At 34.7% G+C, this 23,919-nt stretch overlaps 1 protein-coding gene across 2 annotated transcripts in view; it reads left to right on the forward strand.

The window, feature by feature from the left end:
• LOC150100293 (intermembrane lipid transfer protein Vps13-like) overlaps nucleotides 1–23,919 on the forward strand; it is a 654,685-nt gene that overhangs the window by 243,482 nt on the left and 387,284 nt on the right. For both annotated transcript variants that reach the window (XM_090402852.1, XM_090402853.1), the window contains one exon: nucleotides 16,671–16,763. In XM_090402852.1, coding sequence (XP_090258978.1) covers nucleotides 16,671–16,763 — 93 coding nt within the window. The remainder of the gene's footprint in view (nucleotides 1–16,670; nucleotides 16,764–23,919) is intronic.

The following is a 23,919-nucleotide window of genomic DNA, read 5'->3' on the forward strand; positions in this document are numbered from 1 at the left end:
TAACCAGCATTAACCTCACATAGTCATTTTTTCCTGCTACTTTACACATATCAAAGGAACTCACTGGTATTTTTTCTTAGCTTGATAATTTTCTCTTATACTCCACTTTTGCTGCTTTTACTGACCAAGTTACCTTCCTCACCTGCTAGTTGTGTTCTTCATGCAACTGATCATCACCACCATGTGGAGACATCTTGTGTTTCCTCCATAGTGCCTTTACAGATTTCATTCTTTACCTCTATATTCATCCATTTTACTCTTATCTTATGTAGTCTTTTCACCTTTGGGATATACTCAGATATTGCTGCTTATTAAATAGCTCTTGATCAATGCCCAGTCAACATCTATATCCTTCTCACTCAAAAAATCCATTCTCCTTATTCCCTGATGCTGTCTGTTCATTCCAATCATATTGCTGTAGTTGAAATCATCCATAATAATCACCCTTTGCTTGCTCACTAAGCTATACATTTCTTTGTCTCCACCTTCCACATTCCCTTTCCTTTATTATTGCTAAATATTGCTTTAAAACCAGTGTCACTTTTTTTTTTCTCCTGGTATTTCAACCTTCCACAGGCATAATTTCCCTTCTTATCATTAGCAGCACTCTTCCTCCTCCCTTTTTGCCTTTTTTTCCTATCTTCATGAAAAAAATCATATCATTCCATTTCTGTTCCCATCAAGATGTCATTCTCATCCAACCATGTTTCACTTATGCCAACTATTTCTGGGTACTTTACTGTGTCAGTGCAACAGTTTCATCCTAATTTCTGATATCTCTGCCATACATAAATAAACAACTAACAATTCTGTTATTGGTCTATAACCACTCTTATGCATGCTATTCCCATCTGTGATTTCTCCTCACCTGTTCATGTCTGTTCATTTTCTGTCCCATAAAGGTTTCCCAGATCTATCCCTCCCCATTTATTGCTGCTTATTCCATTCCTGTGCTGACCATACACATTTTTGAATTCATTGCCATTTTCAGAATCCATTCTCATTACACTGGGTCTCTCTGGCTCACTCCATTTCCTTGTTCAACTTTCGTTCCTGCTCTCACATTCACTTCTCCATTCACAACCTCCTCATTCTCACCTAGTTCACTTTCCTGCTTGTTCATATTATTTTGTGTGCATCACTCATCGCACTTCCTTACAGCAGATCTGATCGCTGTAGCTCATCATTACAGTTGAGCACAGCAACTCATCATCATACCTGGGAAATGCAAACTACTGTTGTCTTTCAATCTACTGATATCCAGTTTCACATTCTCCCTATGAACAGCCAAATCATTCATCCCGACCACAACCACTAGTTTCCTCACATTCTTACTTCTTATATCCAGTTCCTCAATCATTCTGTTCATCTCTCTCTCGTGGAAAACATACTATGTGCATGCTCTCATCCAATGACACCTTTTAAGGTGGAATCTCCATATAGTGCTGTTCTTGAGTCATTTGTTTCACTATCTTTCATTTTAATCTTTTGTACTCTTCTGTTCATATCCACCATAAGTTGAATTTAATTCTGTACATGCATCATTTCATTTCTCACTTTAATAATTTTATTCTTTCAACTCTTGCATTCCAGCACTCCTGCTATTGCATCATTAGTTGAACTTCTTTCATTTCCACATTTATGCCAGGTCTTGCTTTGTCAGTCAGACACACTTCTGCTTCTGTAATTACACCAAGTTTCCTTTCTTAATCATTTCCATATTCACAATTGCATTCTTCACACTGATATTCTCATGTTCACTCTTCTGGCTATCATTCTTAGTCTTACATCCATCATTGTATTTTGCCTTTCCTCTAATATTTTTCACTTCTGGTTCCAGATAGTTCCAGACCCTTACTCTCTCAATTTTCTTGTTTTCTCTTATGAAAGATGCATCTCCCATATTTGCCCATGCATACATTTTACATTCCTGGCAACAAATTATCTAGATAAAATTCATACCAATCAACACACTTGATTTTCATGGAACGTGTCTGGATGGCCTTGTTTATACTGCCATTTTTGCTCTGTTAACTGTTATTCTGAAAAAATGCTGCAATTTAATTAACTATGAAATGCAAACACATCACAATCAAACCAGACTAAAATGACACCAAAGTTATAATATATTGCTAACAATTAAATCCTAACTTACATTTTTTTTTTTTTTTTTGCAGGCTGTACATTGCAGGAGACTGAACCCTTATACTGCTCTTTAGTTGCTGCTGCAATAATTATCAACCATACCAGTCATATTCTTTGTCCTCTCCTCGCTCTTTGTTATCATAACTTGATATGACACTGGCAACTCTTCTCCCTAACCATCTAATAATGCTTTCAAATTCTGTTCATCATTCACATTTCCTTGCAAATTATTTGTCCCATCAATAACCACTGCAGTCAATTTCATTACATGTCTCCTCCTTTCTGCTGTCCCACTCTCTAACAGTTTCAACTTGCTTTGTTTTAAAATCCTTTAGAATATTCACACAACACTATAATCTACCTCTCATTGCCTCTGATCTTTACTATCCTGTTTATTAACCATCATTCATCTGCCTCCATCATTCACCTTCAACTCTGTTCATCACAGAAACATCCATTTCCATAAACAGCTAATTTCCTCTCTAACTGTCCCATTTCACTCCTTACCCATCTTATTCATTCCTGAACCTCACTACTTTCATTATCTCTTTCACTGCAAACATCCAAGTCCATTTTCACATCTTCCATAAATTCTTCATCACTCCTCCATTGTCCCCTCTTCTTTCTTGTTACCGTCAACATTAACCATAATCATAATATTTGTCATCCTGTCTTATTTTTGCTTTATTTTCAGTGGCTTTTTTCATATCATGATCATATGCTCACTTTTTTGCTCCTTTTTACTAGTGACTATACTCTTGGCATTTGTATTCCTATGCATGCAGTGTCATTGTATTCTCTCATAAGTCATAAAGTATTAATTCTTCACTGTACATTTTTTCTTTTACTTTCAGCTGGCATATATGAATAAATTTGTATATTCTAAAAATGTATATTTGATAGTGATAATTCTGATCAGTTTTCTTTTATATAGGCCCCAGTGGTATTTTATAAACTAATTGGAGACTTAAAAATAACATTAAATGTTATTAGTTTTATAAATTAATTCATTTTCTAATTCTGTTATTTTTAATGATGAAAATATTTCTTTTATGGAGTATCATGGAAATTGGTGAGTGGAAAAAAAAATTGTATAATTAATATTTTATTATTTTTCAATATTTCTGTTATTTTTTTATTATATTTTATTTTTATGCATACCATATGTTCTCTTTTCAAAATAAAAACTCTTTTGATGTCCTGATCCTCATTATGAATGCATTAACTTTTAAGAATTAATCCATTTCCTAGCATAGTACTGTGTTATTACTACTTATTCACTCCTAAAATGTGTATGTGCAGCCACATGCATCCACTTCATACCTTCTGCTTTATATTTGTCTTTCCTTCCAATGCAGCAAGATATATCAGATGTTGAAGAAGATGAAAGACGTCAATCTACCCTTTCCCTATCGTCTGTGAGTCTAGTCTGTTAACCCCTTCTTCAAACTGCTTAGCATGCATTCTTTTAGTGTTTGCCTACTGCTTGCCTGCCTCTAAATATAATTACCTCAGTCTCTTGTTGTATAAAGTTGTTATAAATGCTGTTAATTTAAATGTTTATTTGACTATTATGCCTAGTATATTTATATTCTCATAGACAGGCTTAAACGTTGGTTGTACATGCATACTAAATAACTTAAGGAAATTACAATGTACAATAGAATAATATTCTATTGTAGTATATTTATAAAATGTTTAAAGTGCAGATGACATTTAGAATTTCAATTGGTTTTCATATTAGAAACATCCTAAAATGTATCATGCATTTTGGGAAGTTTAAGATATCCATAAGAACTTTATATCGTCTCTTTGCTAATCTTTTTATAGCATATGCATATTTATTTAAAGTAGGTAGCTTTTAAAGTTGGCTACAGATTTTTTATTTTTAGATCTTTCAACCTTTGAACTTGCTCTAATGGAGCATAGTAATGTGCAGTCGACTCAAACTTCTAATCATGATTATTCATGTATTTTTTATGTTCTTACAGTCTGCCCATAGTATGTCACAATGATGCAGGAACAAGGTACTTTGTACACATCAGGAACTTAGGATAATGGATAAGGGTAACCAGTTTTAAGTGTGCCTTGAAGGCAGTGCACACGTTTTTTTTTTTTTTTTTTTACTTATATTTTTTGTGACATATCCCAGAATAGGGAATAATAACTGCATTACCATAATATTTCTGCAGAGAAGGATTAAGTATGGCTATATTTTTGTTTTGGATTGTAGCCATTAGGAAAGTGTGGCATCTATTGTTAACTTGACATGTGAGAGAGACTCCATTGTAACAGTATAATAAATTTAGTTTAATCCTTTATCCAAGTGTGAGCAAACAAAGTTTGCACCTGAAAGTATCTTCAGGACTGGGGTAAGGTGATACAACACCAGGGCAACTCGTTGCAAAGGTGTAGCAAGCTACCAACACCCTGTCCCACTGAAGAGACCTCAGTAAAGGTCGAACCTAGTCTGGGTAGTGGCCCTTCCCTTAATGCATAACATTAGACATATCTGCAAGGAGATGTGTTTTGCATTATAGGAGATACTGGGACAGGAGTGTTGGTATCTTGCTACACCTTTGCAACGAGTTGTCCTGGTGTTGTATCACCTTACCCCAGTCCTGAAGATACTTTCAGGCGCAAACTTTGTTTGCTCACACTTGGATAAAGGATTAAACTAAATTTATTATACTCTAACCAAGTGAAAAATAAACTTTCAACATCCATTGTAACAGATTAATGGCTCTGTTGGTTAGAGTTTAATGATACAATACTGTTGAGAGATGGGGAGGGGGAGTTTGTGAGCTACTATAAAATTAAGATTGCCATTAGGAAGGTCTATTATTAAAGTATCTAGAAAAGCTAGACTGTTGTTAGTCTCATCTGTGTATCTTTGCCAGATAGAAACCTTGAAGGGAGGCTGAGTTACCTGGCTTTTCAAAACTTTCCATGAAAAAAATTGGCAAGGGGTGAGAGAGAGAGAGTAACCCATTGCTATATCCTCTATCTGTTTGTAAATTTTGTTATTCCAAGAAGTAGCTGAAATAAATGACAAAGGAGAAACGACCTGCTGATGATCTCAAGGGGGAAAACTTTTTTTTTTAAGTGTTCTTGCCTTAATACTTCCATTCTGGTATTGATGGAGCAATTGTACTGTAACAGTATGAAAGCAACTGGCATGAATGTGTTGTTGCAAGGATTCTGACTTTAGAAGCATTCAGCCATCATCTCATATGAAGGAATAAAGATATTCATTCCTCAAAGTGTGGTGCATGAACCTGAAGACGTTCGATCCATGCTCCATAATTGCACCACTTATGGTTATTTGATTATTATGATGATTATTGCCAGTCATAGTGTCTCTAGCCTTGCTAATATCAAGTCCAGACCAACCATAGATGCAGCCAAATTATGCAGATTATTCAACATTCTATATTCCCAGTCTGTATCTAGGATTATTTTGCAATATATCACCAGTAAGTGATACATTGTTTACTGTATGATCTCTTATTCCTTCAACCACCACCACCACCACATCAGTCCAGCAGGCACATCATTAAGAGTCAAAAAGAGATCCCTAAAATTACATGTGTAGAAGCACATTGGTGATGTCAGGTATTTCCTGGCTCTAACAATGTTAACATTATAGAGTCATTTCTTGCCTATAGCAATGCTTGTAGGTGCACAGCATAGGTAATACAACTCCACATTTCTAGGAGATATCATCAGTGACTTCCTTACCACACAGAGGAAGCATATGGCAGACCTGTCCTATATATTAATAAATGTGCTCCTTTGGAATATACCCCAGATTATAGATTATACAGAGTTATTTTGGCTAGTTTTCCATGTGAATCAGCACCAGGTATCCTAACCATCCACCTTTAGAGACACGTGGTCACTCCCACCATTTACCCACAGTCTTAACTGTTGTTCTTTAACTTACACATTCAAGCCACTAGGTAGATATCTCACTACACCAACACCTCTCAATGAATATTGCAATTCTCTTTTTAATTAAACATTCAGATTTCCCTGAACATTCTGAATCTGCCATTCTGAATCTGCTGTTAGTTATTGGCATCTGACATGCCATGCCGAGGAATTTAGTAGAAAGGCCCAATGCTAGTTCAGGCTGAACTATTTCATTGCTGAACAGTCTTACTCAGTCCTGGTGCAGTGTCATACCTGCTTCAGACTCTCCAGCTTGACGATTACAGTCCTCACAGCCAATCCATGTCCTAAGGTTATGGATCTATCTGGCCAACTTTCCTTACCTACATTTTTCTATCAACTAGAGGCTGTTCCTACTGGAGACCTGTTGCAGATGTGGGAAGGTCTAGCATGAAAATCACAGTTCTCCCTCAAATTTTCAGTGGTTGCTAGGAGTCCTCCACAAATTGCAGGAGGCATGGTGCTTTAAATTTTCGATAGTAGCTTTAAAATGAAAAAAAAATTTTGATGTAAGAAGAGGTATGACCCATGAGAAATTTAAAAATGAAATTTAGAAATTTCATTTAGAAATGAAATTTAAAAATTGAGAAATTTAGAAACATAAAAAAAAGAGATCTATTTGTATGTGAGTTACAATTTATGATGTAGTTATTTAAGTTAAGGGATATTACATCCCTTATTATTTCATAGCCAAATGAGAAACTCAAAGAGTTTCATGCCGAATATAGAAACTATATAACGGCTAGTCCAAGCATAAGCCAATACCTGGATAGTGCAACAACTAACCTGATTGGTAGTGCAACACTGAGGCAACTCATAGTAAGGGTGGAGCAAGCTCTGATCACTATTCTTGGTATTTACTCATAATGTGAAACACAGCTACTAGGAGCTGTATTATTGTTCTACATTATGAGAGAAGGTATTTACCCATAATTTACCCACTACCTAGACTGGTTTCAACCTTTATTGAGGTCTCATCAGTGAGTAGGTAGACCTAGTAATACCAAGTTTGTAGCGAACTGAACTTACATACCCTACTATGAGAATTGCCAAGAAGGCAATTCTCATAGTAGGGTATGTAAGTTCCTAATAAATTATTAATTATATGAAGAACCAAAGGCTTCAATTCGGCAACATGAACTTATTTAAGTTAAGGGATATTACATCCCATATTGTTTCATAGCCGAATGAGAAACTCAAAGAGTTTCACGCCGAATATAGTTTCTGATGATGTTTTTGTGTTTGAGATGAAATAATGGAAGCACTCCGTTATTTATTTATTTCCCTGTGTCAGGAGAGAAGTTAGCAGTCAACATAAAATGTATAAGTAGTATACATTTGATAACATAGATTGGGTTCTGTTGTGAGATATTCTCTCTTTTGCAGATGATGTGAAATTGGGAAGAATAAAACTAAAAGAATTCTGATATGATTTTGTTGAAGAGGGTTTGGATAGACTTTTTGCAGTGAATTGAAGGGTTGGGATATTATTATCAGGTCATTGTTTCACTATGTCAAGTTGATGGAGTTTTGCAATGGGCAAAGTTTAAAGGACATGTTGCAACAGTTATGAAAATTGCCAAAAGGATTTTTATTGTCTTGAGAAGGACACAGCAACTGAGGGCAAGAATGTTTTGCCAATGTATATAAAGTATAGTTCAGACTCTACTTTATACAGATCTATTATTTTGAATATCTAGGAGATATAGAAATATTTCAAAAAATTACTATAATTGCATCAGAAAACATTGTGGAACATTGAGTATGATGATAGGTTGAGTGTCTGGATTTGTAGAGCTTTGCAAATAGAAATAAGAGAGGTAATGTGGCTGAGACTTACGAGTTTGGGAGTGAAAATTTTCAGATGAATGTAGAGGAGAGATTTCACAAAGCAAATGTAGGGAAAATAAGAAGTCAACTCTGAAAGTTTTTTTTTTTTTTTTTAAGTGTTGTGAGCATTAGGAAAGTAAATGGTAAGTGCACCAGCATGGAAAGAATTCTGGATGAGGTTGATAAGTCATAACTGGGTGTTTAATTAAGTTAAAATTAATTTTGGTTGATGAAAGTACATAAACAAAGATTAATGGAATTTTTTTTTTAAAAAAGTGAGAAATTAGTACGACATTCATATTGAAACTGAATCATGATTAACAAGGTCCATGTCCCTTTAGAATCCATTAAATTTGAATAATAAAGAACAGAAAGTCAATTGAGGATATTTAACAAAATAACTTTTCTTAGCTAGTAAAAAATATGTGAAATTTATGTACTAGTGCTCACAGTTTTTTATTTTGTGAAATTTTTCTAATATACAGTGATGTTTGGCAAGAACTTTTTTTGATAAGATACTTTGTGGCTGATAGTAATAGCATGTTCTACAATATCATGTGCTGAATTTTTAATTTTAATATCAAATAATAATATTACACTCTCCATGGAGTCGGCAGACTCATCATGGGAGGTTCATTCAACTGACCACAGATTTATCATAGTGAAACTTAAAATCCTTCACGCTCCCTGCATAACATATTCTGGTGATGTGCTCCATTCACGGACAGTTCACCACATTCTTACATAACTTCCAGGGATGTTCTCTAGATGTCCTCTCACCTTCTACTCTTTTTATGAACCCTATGGTTTAATTCAATAAAATTCGCTCACTAGCCAATCTATCATATCACTACTTTTCCTCCTATTCACCAAACTCTGCAGTCTGCATTTCAACCTCTTTCCATTGCCAGCATTCTAGTGTCCTGATATTGTCTTATTCACTTGTCTCCAGTGGACTCTCTCCAGTGTTTTCACATCAAAATAAAAACCAGATGACCAAATCTGAGTACAGTAGTCCAACATGTCGTCTGACCAGTGGCACAGTGGTTTAAACAGCGGCATAACCACCTCCTTATCCCTTCTTATTTAATGTACTTCTTAACATAGTGGCAATATGATGTGCGGTCTTCGCAATGCTTGCAATAAGGAGACTTGACAGCAGACTGAAATCTGCTGTCAAGTCTCCTGCTGCTCCCTCCCAAAAAAAAGGAGTCAGTATTGAATTGAAATAATTGGAGGTGTTCTTTTTGTTGTTGTTTAGAAAGTAATGTAACACTGCAGCTAAATTTTGAAATCTTGCCAAACTAATTGGCTGATTGGTAAGATATTCTGAATTCAAAATAAAGTAACAAAACACAATTGTGTTTGTGCTTTTCTGTGTAATGTTTTATATTGTTCATGAAAGTGGTACTGAATTTTAGTGAATTATTCACTAAAATTTTTATCACAAAATCACATTCGTAAAAACATCAAACTACTTGTTCTTTTACAGGGAGGTATATATTTTTAAAAAATGCAGATTATTGTAATGATTGTCTCTGTTTTACTTGCTGAATTTGAAGATGATGCAGTACATGTTCATAAAATCTTAGTCAAATATGCATTGATTAGATGTCTTCAATAGATGCAAAAATCACTAAATCACAAAAATCACTGATTCCTGTTATGTAGTGATGCCAACATATATGCTCAGCAAGCTACTTTTCATACATTCATATGTAGAGCAGGGATTTTAGACACAAAATTATGAAATGGAAAAAGTAATTTGGAAAGGAATGAGGTTAAAGGTTTTAATGTTTAATTCAACGTTTAATTTAATTTAATGTTTAATTCACTTTATAAGAAAAACTATTTAGTACATAATTTTTCTCCTGATAATATCAATGCAAATCAATCATAACAATACTATAGAAAACAGTTATGTGCAGATAGGATTGCACATCATGGACTAGACTATTCTTGCTGCCTGCTATTTCATCACTTGTTATATAATGCATGATACTAAAAAAATAATAATAATAAATTGTAATATTATTGGTTATTTTACTTCTGCAAAAGTACAAAGAAATAGTGTTCAAAACTTAACCAATGTTAAAATTCTGCAAAAAAAAAAAAAAAAAAAAAAATCCCATAAATATTATACATTTGTAAAAATAAGTTCTATATGTAGAAAGTACATGATGTATGGTGGAAGAAATTCTGCTCGATGCACAATATGCAATAGCTGTGAATGTGTTAATTCTAGAAGTAAAGGTATTCATTGAGTTGTTTGAATTTTTCAGTACTTGAGAAATAATATCCAAGCTCTAGCAAAACAGTAATTTTTGCTTGAAATGTACATTTCGCATTACTTATTTCATACTGAAAGGTTAGTGAGATTCTTCACTGTGAAATGCTTGTGTTGTCAACTATAATTACAAAGCACTTTAGGTAAGAATGTAGTACTTTTAATTTAGTGTCTCCAACGAAGCATTCAAAAAGTGTCACCATTTGACAACCATTTTGCTTTTTCTTTGAATCCCGTAAGTGGAGAAAAATTCTCAAGAGTGTAGTTCAATTTCCACTGATAAATTTTATTCTGCAATAGATGTCACTTGTTAGTATGTATATCTGAACTTCAGTATTATTGTAATCGTAAATTCTGAATATGACAAAGCATTACTTAAAATGTTTAATTTTTAAGTAATAAAGTAGCAAATGAGAATTACATTGTTCTTTTATGTAAGATACTATTTGGTGCCACTCCTATAATGTTGCAATCCTTTCATGAATAAATATTCAGATAGCAGAGGGACCAAATATTTGTTAATGAGCGCTACTATTGAAAGTGATCAAGTTATATATTTGTATTCCAAAAATTTCTTAACTTAGCTTTCATTTTTTGTCAAGTTCTTGGGATGCCAGATCATTTTTAGGACTTCCTTAAAACAGTATGGACAAAGCCCAACTATCTTCTACTCAGAATGGTGGAGAATGAGCAGGTTAATTTATTGAGATTGAATATAATGAAAGCTTATGAGCATATAGTAAATTACAAGAAATATTTCTATTCTGAAATATGTAAATTTTTTCCTGTTTTTCATTTCGAATTTTTGTCAAAGTTAACCTTATGATGGCAAACTTATTATTTTTTACCACTAAGTTTTCATTTTTCATGCATTCTAAATATACTAGTATTAGAAGTATGAGCAAATAGCTACCATGATCTTACAATGGTAAAATGACCTTGTTGAATGGGCAACAGACATAGCAACAAACTATGATGATACTAAGTAATGTTTTTTTAGAATTTTCTCTTTTATTCTTTCCTGAAAGGATTCTTTCAGGAAAGAATAAAATTTTATTTTCTACTGCCCAGTAGTTTTGAGAACTTACAGGTGTAACTCACTTTTGGAAGGATGGGTTTTGCTTTAGTAATTTTCATAATGAACTTTATCCTTATGCACATGGTATTCCTTCAGCAATCTCCTTTTCTTATGAATCTCTTGCTTGATAAGATTATACATTCATTTGACTCCTGTTCTATTTGTTCTTTGGACTCATGGGACATATTCTAATATTGCATCATTTAAGTAATTTTTATATGCTTCCCAAGAACTGTTGATATTCTTCCCATCTAGCAACCCATACTATTGCACTGAATCCAGTACATTCCTCAGTTTGTCATAATTTCTTACTTTTGTAGTTCAGCATGTAACTTTTTCTGAATGGAATATTCATAAACTTAGCCACTTCCAAGTGAGTACTGCATGATCACTGTCACCAACCAGAAGCTGAATAGTCACACCTTTAACTGAAACACCCTCTGACACTATAATCAAATCTATCACTCTTTGACCTCTGGTTCCTTCTGTTATCCCACTTCCTGCTGGGATTACAGGAAGTGGGATAACAGAAGGAACTGAGGAAGTTCCTTCTGTTATCCCACTTGTCTGAGGAAGTTGTCTGGCAGTAGCTCAATAAATTCAGTTTCATTCTTCTCATGAGATTTTACTGCTACCTAATCAATGTTTGGATAATTAAAGTCCCCATTACTCATTTTGCTCCCATCATCTTCATTTTTTTGATGATTTCTTCATGACTAGCAACCTATCCACCAGGTCTGTAACAACATCCCACTATGTGTTTGATCTTGTTAGAGATCTTGTAAACATTACAATTCATAGCTCTCAACACTAACCGGATTCAAGTCATCTGATATCAGTAGCAGCATGCCCCCCCCCCTCCTCTCTTATCTTGTCTATCCATCATGAAAATAATGTACCCTTTATACTTAATACCAGTAGTATGTCTGATTCTGATAGCCAGGTCTCACTAATTCCTACAATCTGAGGTCCCAACATATTGACCAAGACAACAAACATAGAATTACTATACATTGCACTATACAGTTTTCATTATTAGTATGATTTCCTTCCAAATTTTCCACTTACTCTGAGAGGACAGAACTTTCTTTTATTATAAGTAACACTCCACCACTGTATTTTTACTCTTCCCATCCTTCTGAAATATGTTATACTCTTTTACTTCCATTCTATCAGGACATATCTTCTGTCAACCATGTTTCAGTGATTCCGGTAATCTTTGGGCAGGCTGATGTCATCTTTGCTGTTAATTCAGTTCCTTCATTCCTGCTCCTCCTGGCATTTTTATAATTTGACAATGCATTTCTTATGGAATGTATTGTCAGCATTTCTGTACAAATTATTATTTCCTCCATCCTCCATTTGACTCTGCAACATATCTCTCACATCACAACCCTTAAAGATACTTTGCTTTCTACCATCTGTCCTTAATCCCCCCCCCCCAGTTTTCCTGTCCTACATTTTCACTTGTGCAGAGAACAATAATCTTTCCAGATGTGATCATCCTTCTTGTTCAAATGCAAACCTTTTCTTACATACAGATTGCTTCCATCTTCAGTTGCACTCCAAATACATATATTTCAGATGTCTTTCAACACGCTCCCACTATCATATCATTAATTATTGCTGCTCTCCTCCTCAGTTCCTTAGTGTCATATTTGGACAATGTTCTCACAATCTTCCTTCTCACACATTTTCTGCTGCATAATGAAAATGTGCATAATGAAGCATTTTGAGAAAATGATAATATGGAGCAACTACTATTCACACCCTGCCATGAGACTGTTTCCAGTCTGATGGCAGGGTGTGTAGGCAGCCTGGTGAATGCTTGTAACCACAGTGTGTTGTACCCACAGTAAAATTTGGTGGTGGAGTGTAATGATGTGGGTGCATTCAGCTGGTTTGGAATTGAAGCACTGGTTGTTGTCCATGGGTTCATGAATGCAGCACAGTACCTTGATATTCTCAATAATCAGGTACTGTCTACACTGTGGAGTTTTATGGAAGGACCCGTTTTACTGTCAAGATGACAATTCCCCATGCCACAAAGTTGCAGCTGTTATGTAATGATATGAAGAGATGGGTGTTAAACAATTGCCCTGTCCTGTGCAGAGTCCTGACCTCAGTCCCATTGAACACTTGTGGAATGAATTAAGTGGCAATTGAAGTCCAGAGCAGCACATCTGCTTTGATGGAGGAATGGAGACAAATTCCACCTGATGTCTACTGGACATTGGGTGAAAAGCCTCCCTCAAAGGGTGCAGGAGGTAGTCAAAGCCAAAGGTGGACATATCGGATATTAAGGTTCACCTGAAGATATCAATTGTAAATTGCTAAAGTGTCCAGACAATTATTGTTAGATAGTGTATATTTAGATTAGGTTAGTTTTTTTTTTTTTTTTTAATCTGTTGCAGTGAAACAGTTTTTGTTCATATGATTCTGTGCACGGTATCCAAGGCATGGTCGGCTAGACCTGACTGACCATAGTTGTGGTGGCAGATGTATGATCATGTGCTCTGCACATGACCATACCTGTTGTCTGCTTATATATGTTGAAGTGGCTACTTTCAACAAGCAAGTAACTGGTATGAATGACAAAATTGAAGAGATCAATGATGTAATTAAGGGGGGGGGGGGGGAGGTCTGCCCCAGGTGGCACTTTGCATTTTAAGAAATCTTGCCATACTGTCTATAGAACAGCAACTGAGTGATGAAATAGATTTCGACAATGTCATCGATGATTTTGCTAACAGAAAATCAAGAAAAATAACATTTTAGAATGTTGGAATTAAAGAAAGTTTTACCTCAAAAATAAACAGTTTAATTTATTTCCCTATACGTTGTTTTGACTTTTTGTAGTATTTTTGTGTGTATTGAGAGGGACTGCAAAAGCACTGGGGGGGGGGGGGCATTTTCAAGTAAAGTGTCACAAAGTGGGATATTAGTGAATAAAGATAATGTCAAAACTGACTATTTAAAACAAAATTTTGGATTAAATATTTGAAATGGATAAAATTTTTTATGTAAGATAAAGTTTGGCCTTTCTGACACATTACTTCATCAGAAGGGCACCATATATAAATTGTTCGGGGTACAGCCATGGACACTCCTCCTCTTGCTAATTTCTTTATGCAGTATTCTGAAAAACATGCCATTGATACTTCTGTTTTCTATATGACTGATATACATTTTAGTCCCATTTAGCTAAATGGAGAACACATTAAACTCTTTCCAAATCTAAATTAAAGATGCCAAGAAATTATATTCTTGGTTTAATCCTCTATCCAAGTGTAAGCAAACAAAGTTTGCACCTGAAGTATTTTCAGGACAGGACAACTCACATATTGAAGCTGGCGATTCACATCAGTTGCCTTAGTATCCTATAATGCAAAGCACATATCCTTACAGACATGTATAATGCTATGCATTATGGGAAGGGTCACTACCTGTAAGGATATGTGCTTTGCATTATGGGATACGGCAAGTGATGTGAAGTCATTAGCTTCTATATACAAGTTGCCCTGTCCTAAAAATACTTCAGGCAATAAACTTTGTTTGCTTACACTTGGATAAAGGATTAAACCAAGAATATAATTTCTTGGCATCTTTAATTTATATTATAACCAAGTGGAAAAACTTCAAACATCTTTTCAAATCCATCTTAATAGTCACCATCCCAGAATTCATTATATAAAAAAAAATATAGCCTATCTTCAGACACTCTAATCACACATCTTAACAAATGCATGTTTTCTTTCTCAGTTTACATAAAAGCAGCACTCATTGATATATACACAAACTTTCCCAATATCTCCTCTCTCTCTCTCCCAACAGTATAGTATCATAAAAACCCTTTTATTACGAGCCTTCACCTAACTAGGCTTTTCTCATAGCTGAACTCTGCTTTATTTGCTTTACCTTTCCATCCATTTGCTACAATGCCAAAAAGATTATGAAAATCATTGTTCCTTGCCTCCTTACATCCCTCTCAACGCAAAGATTATAATAATTCTATTACTATTCACTATATTTTGGGCACCTCAAAAAAAATACCCCTAACTATAAAGATATATAATCCCTTTATTGCTTTCAAACCTCATATGAACTGGCTGCCCTTATCCAATGTCCAAAAAATCAGCCCCCTCTACTCTGTTCAAGGTGGATACGATGTTTCTTGCCATATTATGGACAGACATGGAGATCTGCCTTGAAAAATGCAAAAAATGCATTTGCTACCACAACACCACAACTGTGGTCAGTCAGGTCTAACTGACCATGCCTTGGATACCTTTCATAGAATCAAATGGTGCAGCAAATACAAACATAAAAGACTTTTTTTTTTCTTTTTTTTTTTTTTAATCAACTGCAGATTTAAAAAATCCACCTAATCTAAATACATATATTGTGTTAAACTTCTCAAGATTTGTAATCATTAATTCTTAGAGTTTCTGCCTAACAACCAAAGCTGTCTACCAGCATCCATACTGAACATTCTTTTTTAGGACTTTAAACTTCTAGGTCTAATACATTGTTCATGTATTTTTTTGTGTGTTTTTGTTTGTGTTATTACAGTTTTTGTTTCCCAGAGATGTGGCTGACAGAAATAAAATAGTGGAACTATTAAAGCTGTGTTTAATTATTTCTTTGTGCTGTTTTCATTCTATTAAACTTAAGTACTAGTTTAAACCAGCACTCAAGTCTTGATGCATATTTTATATTGTAGTAGCACAGAATTTACTAAATGAAAAAAAAAGTGCAATACTGAAAACTGTATTTCATCATTGCTTCCTAGAATAATATAAGAAGTTTATACATACGTAGGTGGAGAGAGAGAGAGAGACTATTTTGAAGTGAATTATTATTATTATTACCTGACACCTCTAGGGAGTCCAAAAACTCATTGAGGGAGGGCAGCACCTACTCTACAACTCTCTGTCTGCACCACTCAATCCACCAATGAACTGCCACTCCACCAACATCATCTATTGCCCACCACCACTAGTATTTTCACAGACAGTCACAAACATCTATGCTCATGGTGGATTTCTAATCTGCACCCTTTTGGTTGGAGAGCAGATATGCTAACTACTCGGCCAACCAGGCTGGCTATTAATATACTTCCTTGCTCTATGAATAGATTTTGGATTTCACATCATCAGTTTGATATATTTTTTTTTATTAGATTTCAAAAGTATATGTAAATTTCCTTTTTTTTTCTTGTATGTTTTAATTAATAAACACAGTAATTAACAAACTTTAATACTGTATTGGTGACAGTGGATCCCATTGTGTTATGAGTTCTGGAGTATTTTCATACTTAAAATGAAATGCAAAATAATATTTTGAATAAAACTATAGTAATAAAATCTCTTTCAGAGTGATGAAAACAACATTATTAATCATCCTCCAAACTTAGATATGCCAGTCCTATTTTCATTTAAAGCTAAAGCATTTTTTTCAAAGAAAAAGGTGAGTTTAATATTGATAACTGATTAATGAAAGTAATAACTTAACTCATGAATATATCTGATTGTTGTTATTTATAGTATTTGAATGTTGTATGGAATTTGAATATTCATCTTGTAACAGTGATGTAATATAATTTTTCATGTCTTGATTAATGGCAAAAACTGCCTCAGTATTCGTATTGAAAAATGATTCATGTGTATATGTTTCATAGTAGATATTATACACTCACATAAGCATGGGCACCTATCTAATTAGGCTGACTTTTGCAAATATGTCCTATCTCTTTGATGGCCTAGTAGGCTGGGTAGTTAGCATTGTTACTTTCCAGTAAATATGCTATTGATGTAAATCCTGTCAGGAGCATGAATATTTGTGAATATCTTTAAATGGAAGATGAATTTCATCACATAGTGTAAGACCACTGCCCCAGTGGGACCTGAAATTCAGAGTTTTCAGGTTTTGTAAAAAATAAAATAAAGCATAAAAAAAAAATAATAAAATAAAAAAAAAAGTACTGAAAATTATTTTAGCCCACTTATGGTGCTAATGTACTATAGGTTTATGGCTTTCTGTGGTTTCAGTCCCATTAGAAATCTCACTGTGGCATTGATTCATCAGATATCAGTGGATATGCAGTCAAGATGTCTGCAAGACATCCCACACTATCTCTAATTAGTGGAGAGTGCAGTTTTTGTACATTTCAGCTTTTTACACCTATTCCATCACAGGCCATTCAACACCTTTAAGATGTTGAATGGATTGGGATCCGGTGTATAATATTGCTTTTCAAGTTGATGTCCACTGAGTGCTTCTAGCACCAGTGTGAACTAGTGACATGGAAGATGATCATTCAGGAACATTATTGCTATTTGGAACAGGCAAAGACTGTTGAGTACACACTTTATACTCACACAAAAAATTGCAAAGCCTATAATGCAACAGTGCTATATATGAGGGATTGAATTAAGGAGAAAATAAGAATCTCTGGATGCATTTTCTTGACCATCTGGAGATTGTAGTAGTCTGGGAGACAATGATAATAAGGGAGGTTATTCCAAAAAAGAAATAGATAGAATGAAAGAGTAGGAGAAAGCAAAATTTATATGGTAGTTTTGAAGTTTGGTGGTAAATAGATGTTGTTAAGCAGCTACTTGTGCTCTTGCCATCTTAGAAGAAAATAAAGAAATTATAAATACAAGCATAAACACATCATCTACTTTCTTTCTCATGAAAGACTAGAAAGGCATGTGGTGAGTGTTGTGCTTTTGATATTGTGGGAGGTAACTGGAGGGGTAAATTGGTAACTTGTGGAAGATAAAGATGAATTATTACAGTGAAATGGTGGAAAATACTGTATGAGACTCTATGATGAAAGATGTGAAAATGGAGCAGGTATCAAAAGTATGTCTGAGAGGAGCAATCATAGGAACTTCACTGAGGATGTGAAGAGGAGTTGAATATGCTGGTAGGAAGAAATGGTTTGCATTGAAGTGTGAATGGGGTAGCACAGGATTTGAGCATATAGCTGGAGACACTGTAGCAGAAAAATATGAGACAATGATTTGGGAGGGTGTTGCCAAGGTATGATAGCAGAGAGCTGAGGAGAAGAGCAATGATTATAAATGACATACTAGCTAGAAAGTGCAGAAGAGAGGACTTGAGTCTAAATTGTATGAAATAAATTTGAAGGTAGATGAGCTGCACATAGTTTACATAAGTGGCTTGAATTAGTGTTGATTGTGATAACAAATGATTTAAGTGGACATAATAAGAATGTAAATGCAGGCATCATAGGTTATTCAGGAGAGTAAAAGTATTCATCTTGTATTCCACTTCAGAAGAACACAGGATGAATAATGGTAGTAATAAGTTGAATGAAAAGTATAAAGAGCAGGCATAGAGAGTGACACAGTTGATAAGGACAAGTTCAGTAGTTGATAAGGACAAGAAATTAGCAAATCAGACAAAGAAAAATGTTCATGAATTTTTTCGATGTGTGGCGAGTAAAAAGAAGAATGACTATGGTAAAATGATGTTAACACGTTTGCTGCCAACTATGAGTATACTCGTAGTTGGTATATGAGCATCACAAGCCAACTATGAATACACTCGTATGATGCTTAACTGCTGGCAACGAGATTACCCGTACTTACCTTGAAGAAGTGAAAATGCTTGGATTATGGTAACAAACTATGCCTGAGTAGCGTGGTAGCGAACGTGTTAATGGTATTGTAATTACAGTTGATGACAAAAAAATCGATAAATAATCTCAGATTTGCCAATGACATTATCTAATAACAGAGAATGAACATCAAAATAAAAAAGAAACAATGTCTTCAAGCAATAACTGTATGAAAAATTTAGTTAATGATGAAAAATTGGAAGAAGTAGAAAGATTCACCTACTTTGGAAGTACAACATGAGGGATGGCCATTCTAAACATGGACATTAAAGCACACATTGCTAAAGCAACTGTTGCCCTTCGACGATTACAGCGATTTTGGAAGGACAATGAAATACAGCTAACTACAAGACTCTACCTCATTGATACCCTTGTTAACTTTGTCTTACTATACAGATGTGAGAGTGGACATTGCTAAAGGAAGATGAGAATAGATTATTGGCCTTTGAGATGAAGTGCTTCAGAAAACTTTTGAAGATACCATATACAGCACACATAACAAATGACAAGGTTAGAAAGAAAATCCAGGCTATTGCTGGAACACAAGAAAGTATCACTAAAATACTTTGGAAACAGCTATGGTGGCTAGGTCACATAGCTGGATTGACAGCTTACCTAAATTAGCACTAGAGGACTTGATTTCTGGTTAAAGACATCTGGGGAAGACCTAGAATCACTTGGATAGATAATATTAGAAAGTGGACTAATTCTTCATTCTCCACTTTTTTAAGAAGATCCCAAGACAGAAACATCTGGAGAGAAAGAGAGAGAGAGTATGTTAGGACTGTCACCCTTATAGTTCCCCAGCAGTTTACATAGACTATGGGTATAGAAAATGTTAATGGATGAATGTGGGAGATTGGTAATGGCTACAGAGGACATTGTCAAGGTATTCAGTGATCAGTTCATTGATGTGTTTCATTCTCAGTCTAAGATCAGAAGCTCAAGTGTAGAGAATGAAATGAGAGAAGACTCTTACTGGTGAGTGAGCAAGAGGTATGAGAAGTTTAAGTTATCTAGATGTCAATAAGTTGGTAGGATTTGACAGCATATCACCACATTTCTTGAGGGAATGTTCCAAGGAATTAGCATCAGCCTTAGCCTAGCTGTTTAACAAGAGTCTTGTTCTGCAAATTATAGGCAATCTGTATATTTGGAGTTGTAGTTAAGGTATTAGAGAGATTGATGATAGATAGTATACAAAAATCATTTGATAACAGCAGTATTCTTTGTGCTTGGCAGCATGGTTTTATTAAAAGGAGGGTCATGTATAAGGCCCAAAACAGACCCCCATGGCACACCATTAGTGACTAAACTGAAGCAGATAGGATTGGATAACTAGTGACTTGGATAGTGACTGACAATCAGGTACGTATCAGCAAGTTGTGTTAAAGGGTACTATCTTAAAAGAGGAAAGTTGCTAGTGGTGTGCCATGGGGGTCTGTTTTAGGACTATTATTATTTAATTTGTATATTGATATACAACTGTTTGGCAGATGATGGGAAAACTGGGAAAAGTGATGAGGAATATGTCTTAATAGAAGGACTTGAAATTGTATAAGTGAGCAACAGTATGGATCTGTTAATTCAGTGTTATAAGGTTCTGAAATTTGGTTGACAACTGTGCAGTGCAAAGTATATATACACTTAGTATATACACTTGGCAGGGAAATTTTGGAAGAAATTAAGGAGATAAGAGACCTTGAAGTGGTGATGGACAAGGATCTGAATTTCGGAGGTTACATTGCTCAAGTTGTGAAGACATCACATCAGACTATGGCAATGATGAAGAGGACCTTAACTTGTAGAAATAAAGAGGTTCTGGTTCTATTGTATAAGTCCTTGATCAGGACTCGTATGGATTATCGTATCGTGCATATATTTGTTCCTCTGGTTTTCATGGTGATGAAAAGATGTGCAGCTGTTTGCCAAGCTTTTTCTGGGAAGAATTATGAGAAGTAAAGCAGAATTTGTGGCCTTGCAGAAGGATCTAAATTGATTATGTGAGTGAAATTGATTATGAAAAGATGTGCAGCTGTCTGCCAAGCTTTTGCTGGGAAGAATTATGAGAAGTAAAGCAGAATTTGTGGCCTTGCAGAATGATCTAAATTGATTATGTGAGTGAGCAAATGAGTGGAGCTATGAGTTAAATGTAGTAATATGCAAGTTTTTGAAATTTAGTAGGCAAGATTGGGATGCAGCATGTACATTTAATGGATAAGTTTTGAAGGAGGTAGAGAATTTGGTCCACTGGTTTTCATGGTGATAAGGATATATTGGAAAGTGTCCAGAGAAGACTGATTTAGGCAGCAACTTGAAATCCCTCATCTTTGGGATGAGAGATATGAAGAGACAGATTGAGGAAATACAGTTTGCAAAGCCTTGTGAATAGGAGGAAGAGAGGGGGGGATGTGATTAAGACATTTGAGTTGGTTAAGAGTTGTTAACAAGTTAATGTGGAAGAAAATTTTCTGCTTTGTCAGAATATAATCATTTCCTGGGGGCGGTGAAAACCTGAGTTTCTGGGTGAACCCCACCTCTGTATGAGACTGGCTACTCATCTTTTGTCAAAAGAGACCATATAAAGGTTCTTCACGTCAATGACGAGAATCAAACCCAGGTCTTTCCTACCAAAGGGCTTCTTCTATACCAAATGAACTATGGAGATTGTTATCAATAATTATATAGGGGGGGGTGGGATCTGGATAGTTCTGATAAACACCTAGAACAAAAATGATATTAAAGCAACTGATATAAGCACAAGAAAGAAGAACACACACACACACACACACACACTAGTTGCAGAATTATGAAGATAACTTATGTTCTTATATTCTCATTATTTCTTGTTGTTATATCAATTTGCTTTAATATCATTTTTGTTCTAGATGTTTATCAGAACTATCCAGGACCCCCCCCCCCACCATCATATAGTGAAAAAAATAAATAAATAAACTACTGTACAGAAAAACATTTAGTAGAAGAACCAAATGGATTTATGAAGAATCTCCTGTATATCGGTTCAGTCTTTACTCTAAAATGCTGCATTGTAAAACAAAGAGAATTCTACTTAAATGCTCATATCCTACTCACAGATTTTGAAAATGACTTTTATCTAGTAAAAATAAACTGCTTTAATTGTTTGTTAAAATTGAATTACCTTCACAAGTATTAAAAACCGTTGGCAGTATACACAAAATATGCTGGTATCCAAAAGCTAAGAACAAACTATATTTTTACTTGTATATGAAAAAATGTTCATGACTACAGCCAAATGTGGACATAAATTTATTGCTAACATACTAATAAATTATATTACAAAAAAAAAAGTATTACAAATTTCATGCAAATTAAATTGTAATACATTTTGGCAAAAGTTACAAATTTCCTAAGTATGTAGTTAAGGAATTAATGTACAGTGCTTACAGAAAACTGTGCAGAGAGACATTTCAGTATGGAATATGTCCACCCTGAACTGCGATGTAGCTCTCACAATGTTGTATCATGCTTTCGTACCAAGTGACTCAGGAGTTCTTGAGGGGAAACTGGCCCACTCCTCCTTCAGAGCAAGGATAAGGCCTTGTTTTCTTTCTGGAGGAGAATTTCGAGCAGCAGTGCATCTCCCTATTGTGTCCCAAATGTATTCTATAGGGTTGAGATCTGGGGGAGCATGCTGAACACTCAATTTGATTAATATCCTTAGTCTCCAGAAGTATCTCCATTGCTCATATACAATGTGGTGTGCCATTGTTATCCATAAATGAAATTCTTCAATGTTTCAAAGTCATCATCTAGATCATAGATTCCCAAAGTGGGCGGTACCGCCCCCCCCCAGTGGGCGCTGAAGCCTTCTGGGGGGGGGGGGCTATAGTGGGATCAGAAGCATTTGTGGGCATTCAGGCAGTCTAGGGGGTCAGTGGCTCTTTATAGAAGAAATTAATAATATATATTTAAAAATTAATTATTTTCGTGAATTTGCGATTAGATAATTATTTGAAATTTAAATATTGCATTTTAATTCATCTTATGCCGATCTTACACGATCAATTTTTTTTTATCAATTTTCTATTTCAATTATTTAATCATTTAAAAATTTACCATGTCAGATAGAAATAGATGTCAATTTTCTATGTCACTGAGAAAATAGAGCATGTATATATGTGTGTATAATAGGTTATGTTTACAGTAGCAAATATATTCGTTATATTTCATTTCAAAATATATATAAAATATGTAAAACCACTTTTCTAATTGATTTGTACAAAAATAAACCCAATTTTATATAATTTAATATTACGAATAAAATTAATAATGGCAAGAAAGAAATAAAATCGTCAATTTTAGTTAGCTTTGTTAGTACTAACTTATATGTTAGAGGGAAAAAGCAAGAAAAAACTTTGTTTTTTCCCTCTAACTAGAGGGGAAAAAAAAGCAAATATTATTCGATACTTATTATACTGTTTTCTGTATGTTATGTTTTGCAGGTTTGTTGTTTATATCTTGTGTAATTATTTTATTTATAATTATTCATTGAGTGACAGATTGTTTAGCCAACTTTGTAGTGAAAACGATGAAGATTTCATTCGTTTGTTGCTTCACACAGAAGTTCGTTGGCTTTCAAAAGGTATTTGTCTGAATCGATTTTACAATTTGTTTGATTCAGTACTAGAAAACAGAGACGATGGATTGCGGGCCATCCTGATTACATCCAAAAATGACATCGCTTATTTGACAGACCTCTATGAAATATTTAATGAAGTCAATCTACAACTATAAGGTGATGAATTGCATTTAATTAAAACAAAAAAACGTTATTGCCCCTTTTGTAGGGAAACTTCTTCTGTTCAAGCAGAATATGGGCCGAGGGAATATAGCCACTTTTCAAATTTATCAGCAGTGTCTTTCAAAAATGAAGATTTACTTACATGCTGCCAACACTTGGAGGTTCTCCATGCTGAGAACCTCCAAGTGTTG

Source organism: Typopeltis vanoorti, chromosome 13 (genome assembly GCF_054136105.1).
Source record: "Typopeltis vanoorti isolate ZY-2024b chromosome 13, IOZ_Tvanoo_1.0, whole genome shotgun sequence".
NCBI lineage: Eukaryota > Metazoa > Arthropoda > Arachnida > Uropygi > Thelyphonidae > Typopeltis > Typopeltis vanoorti.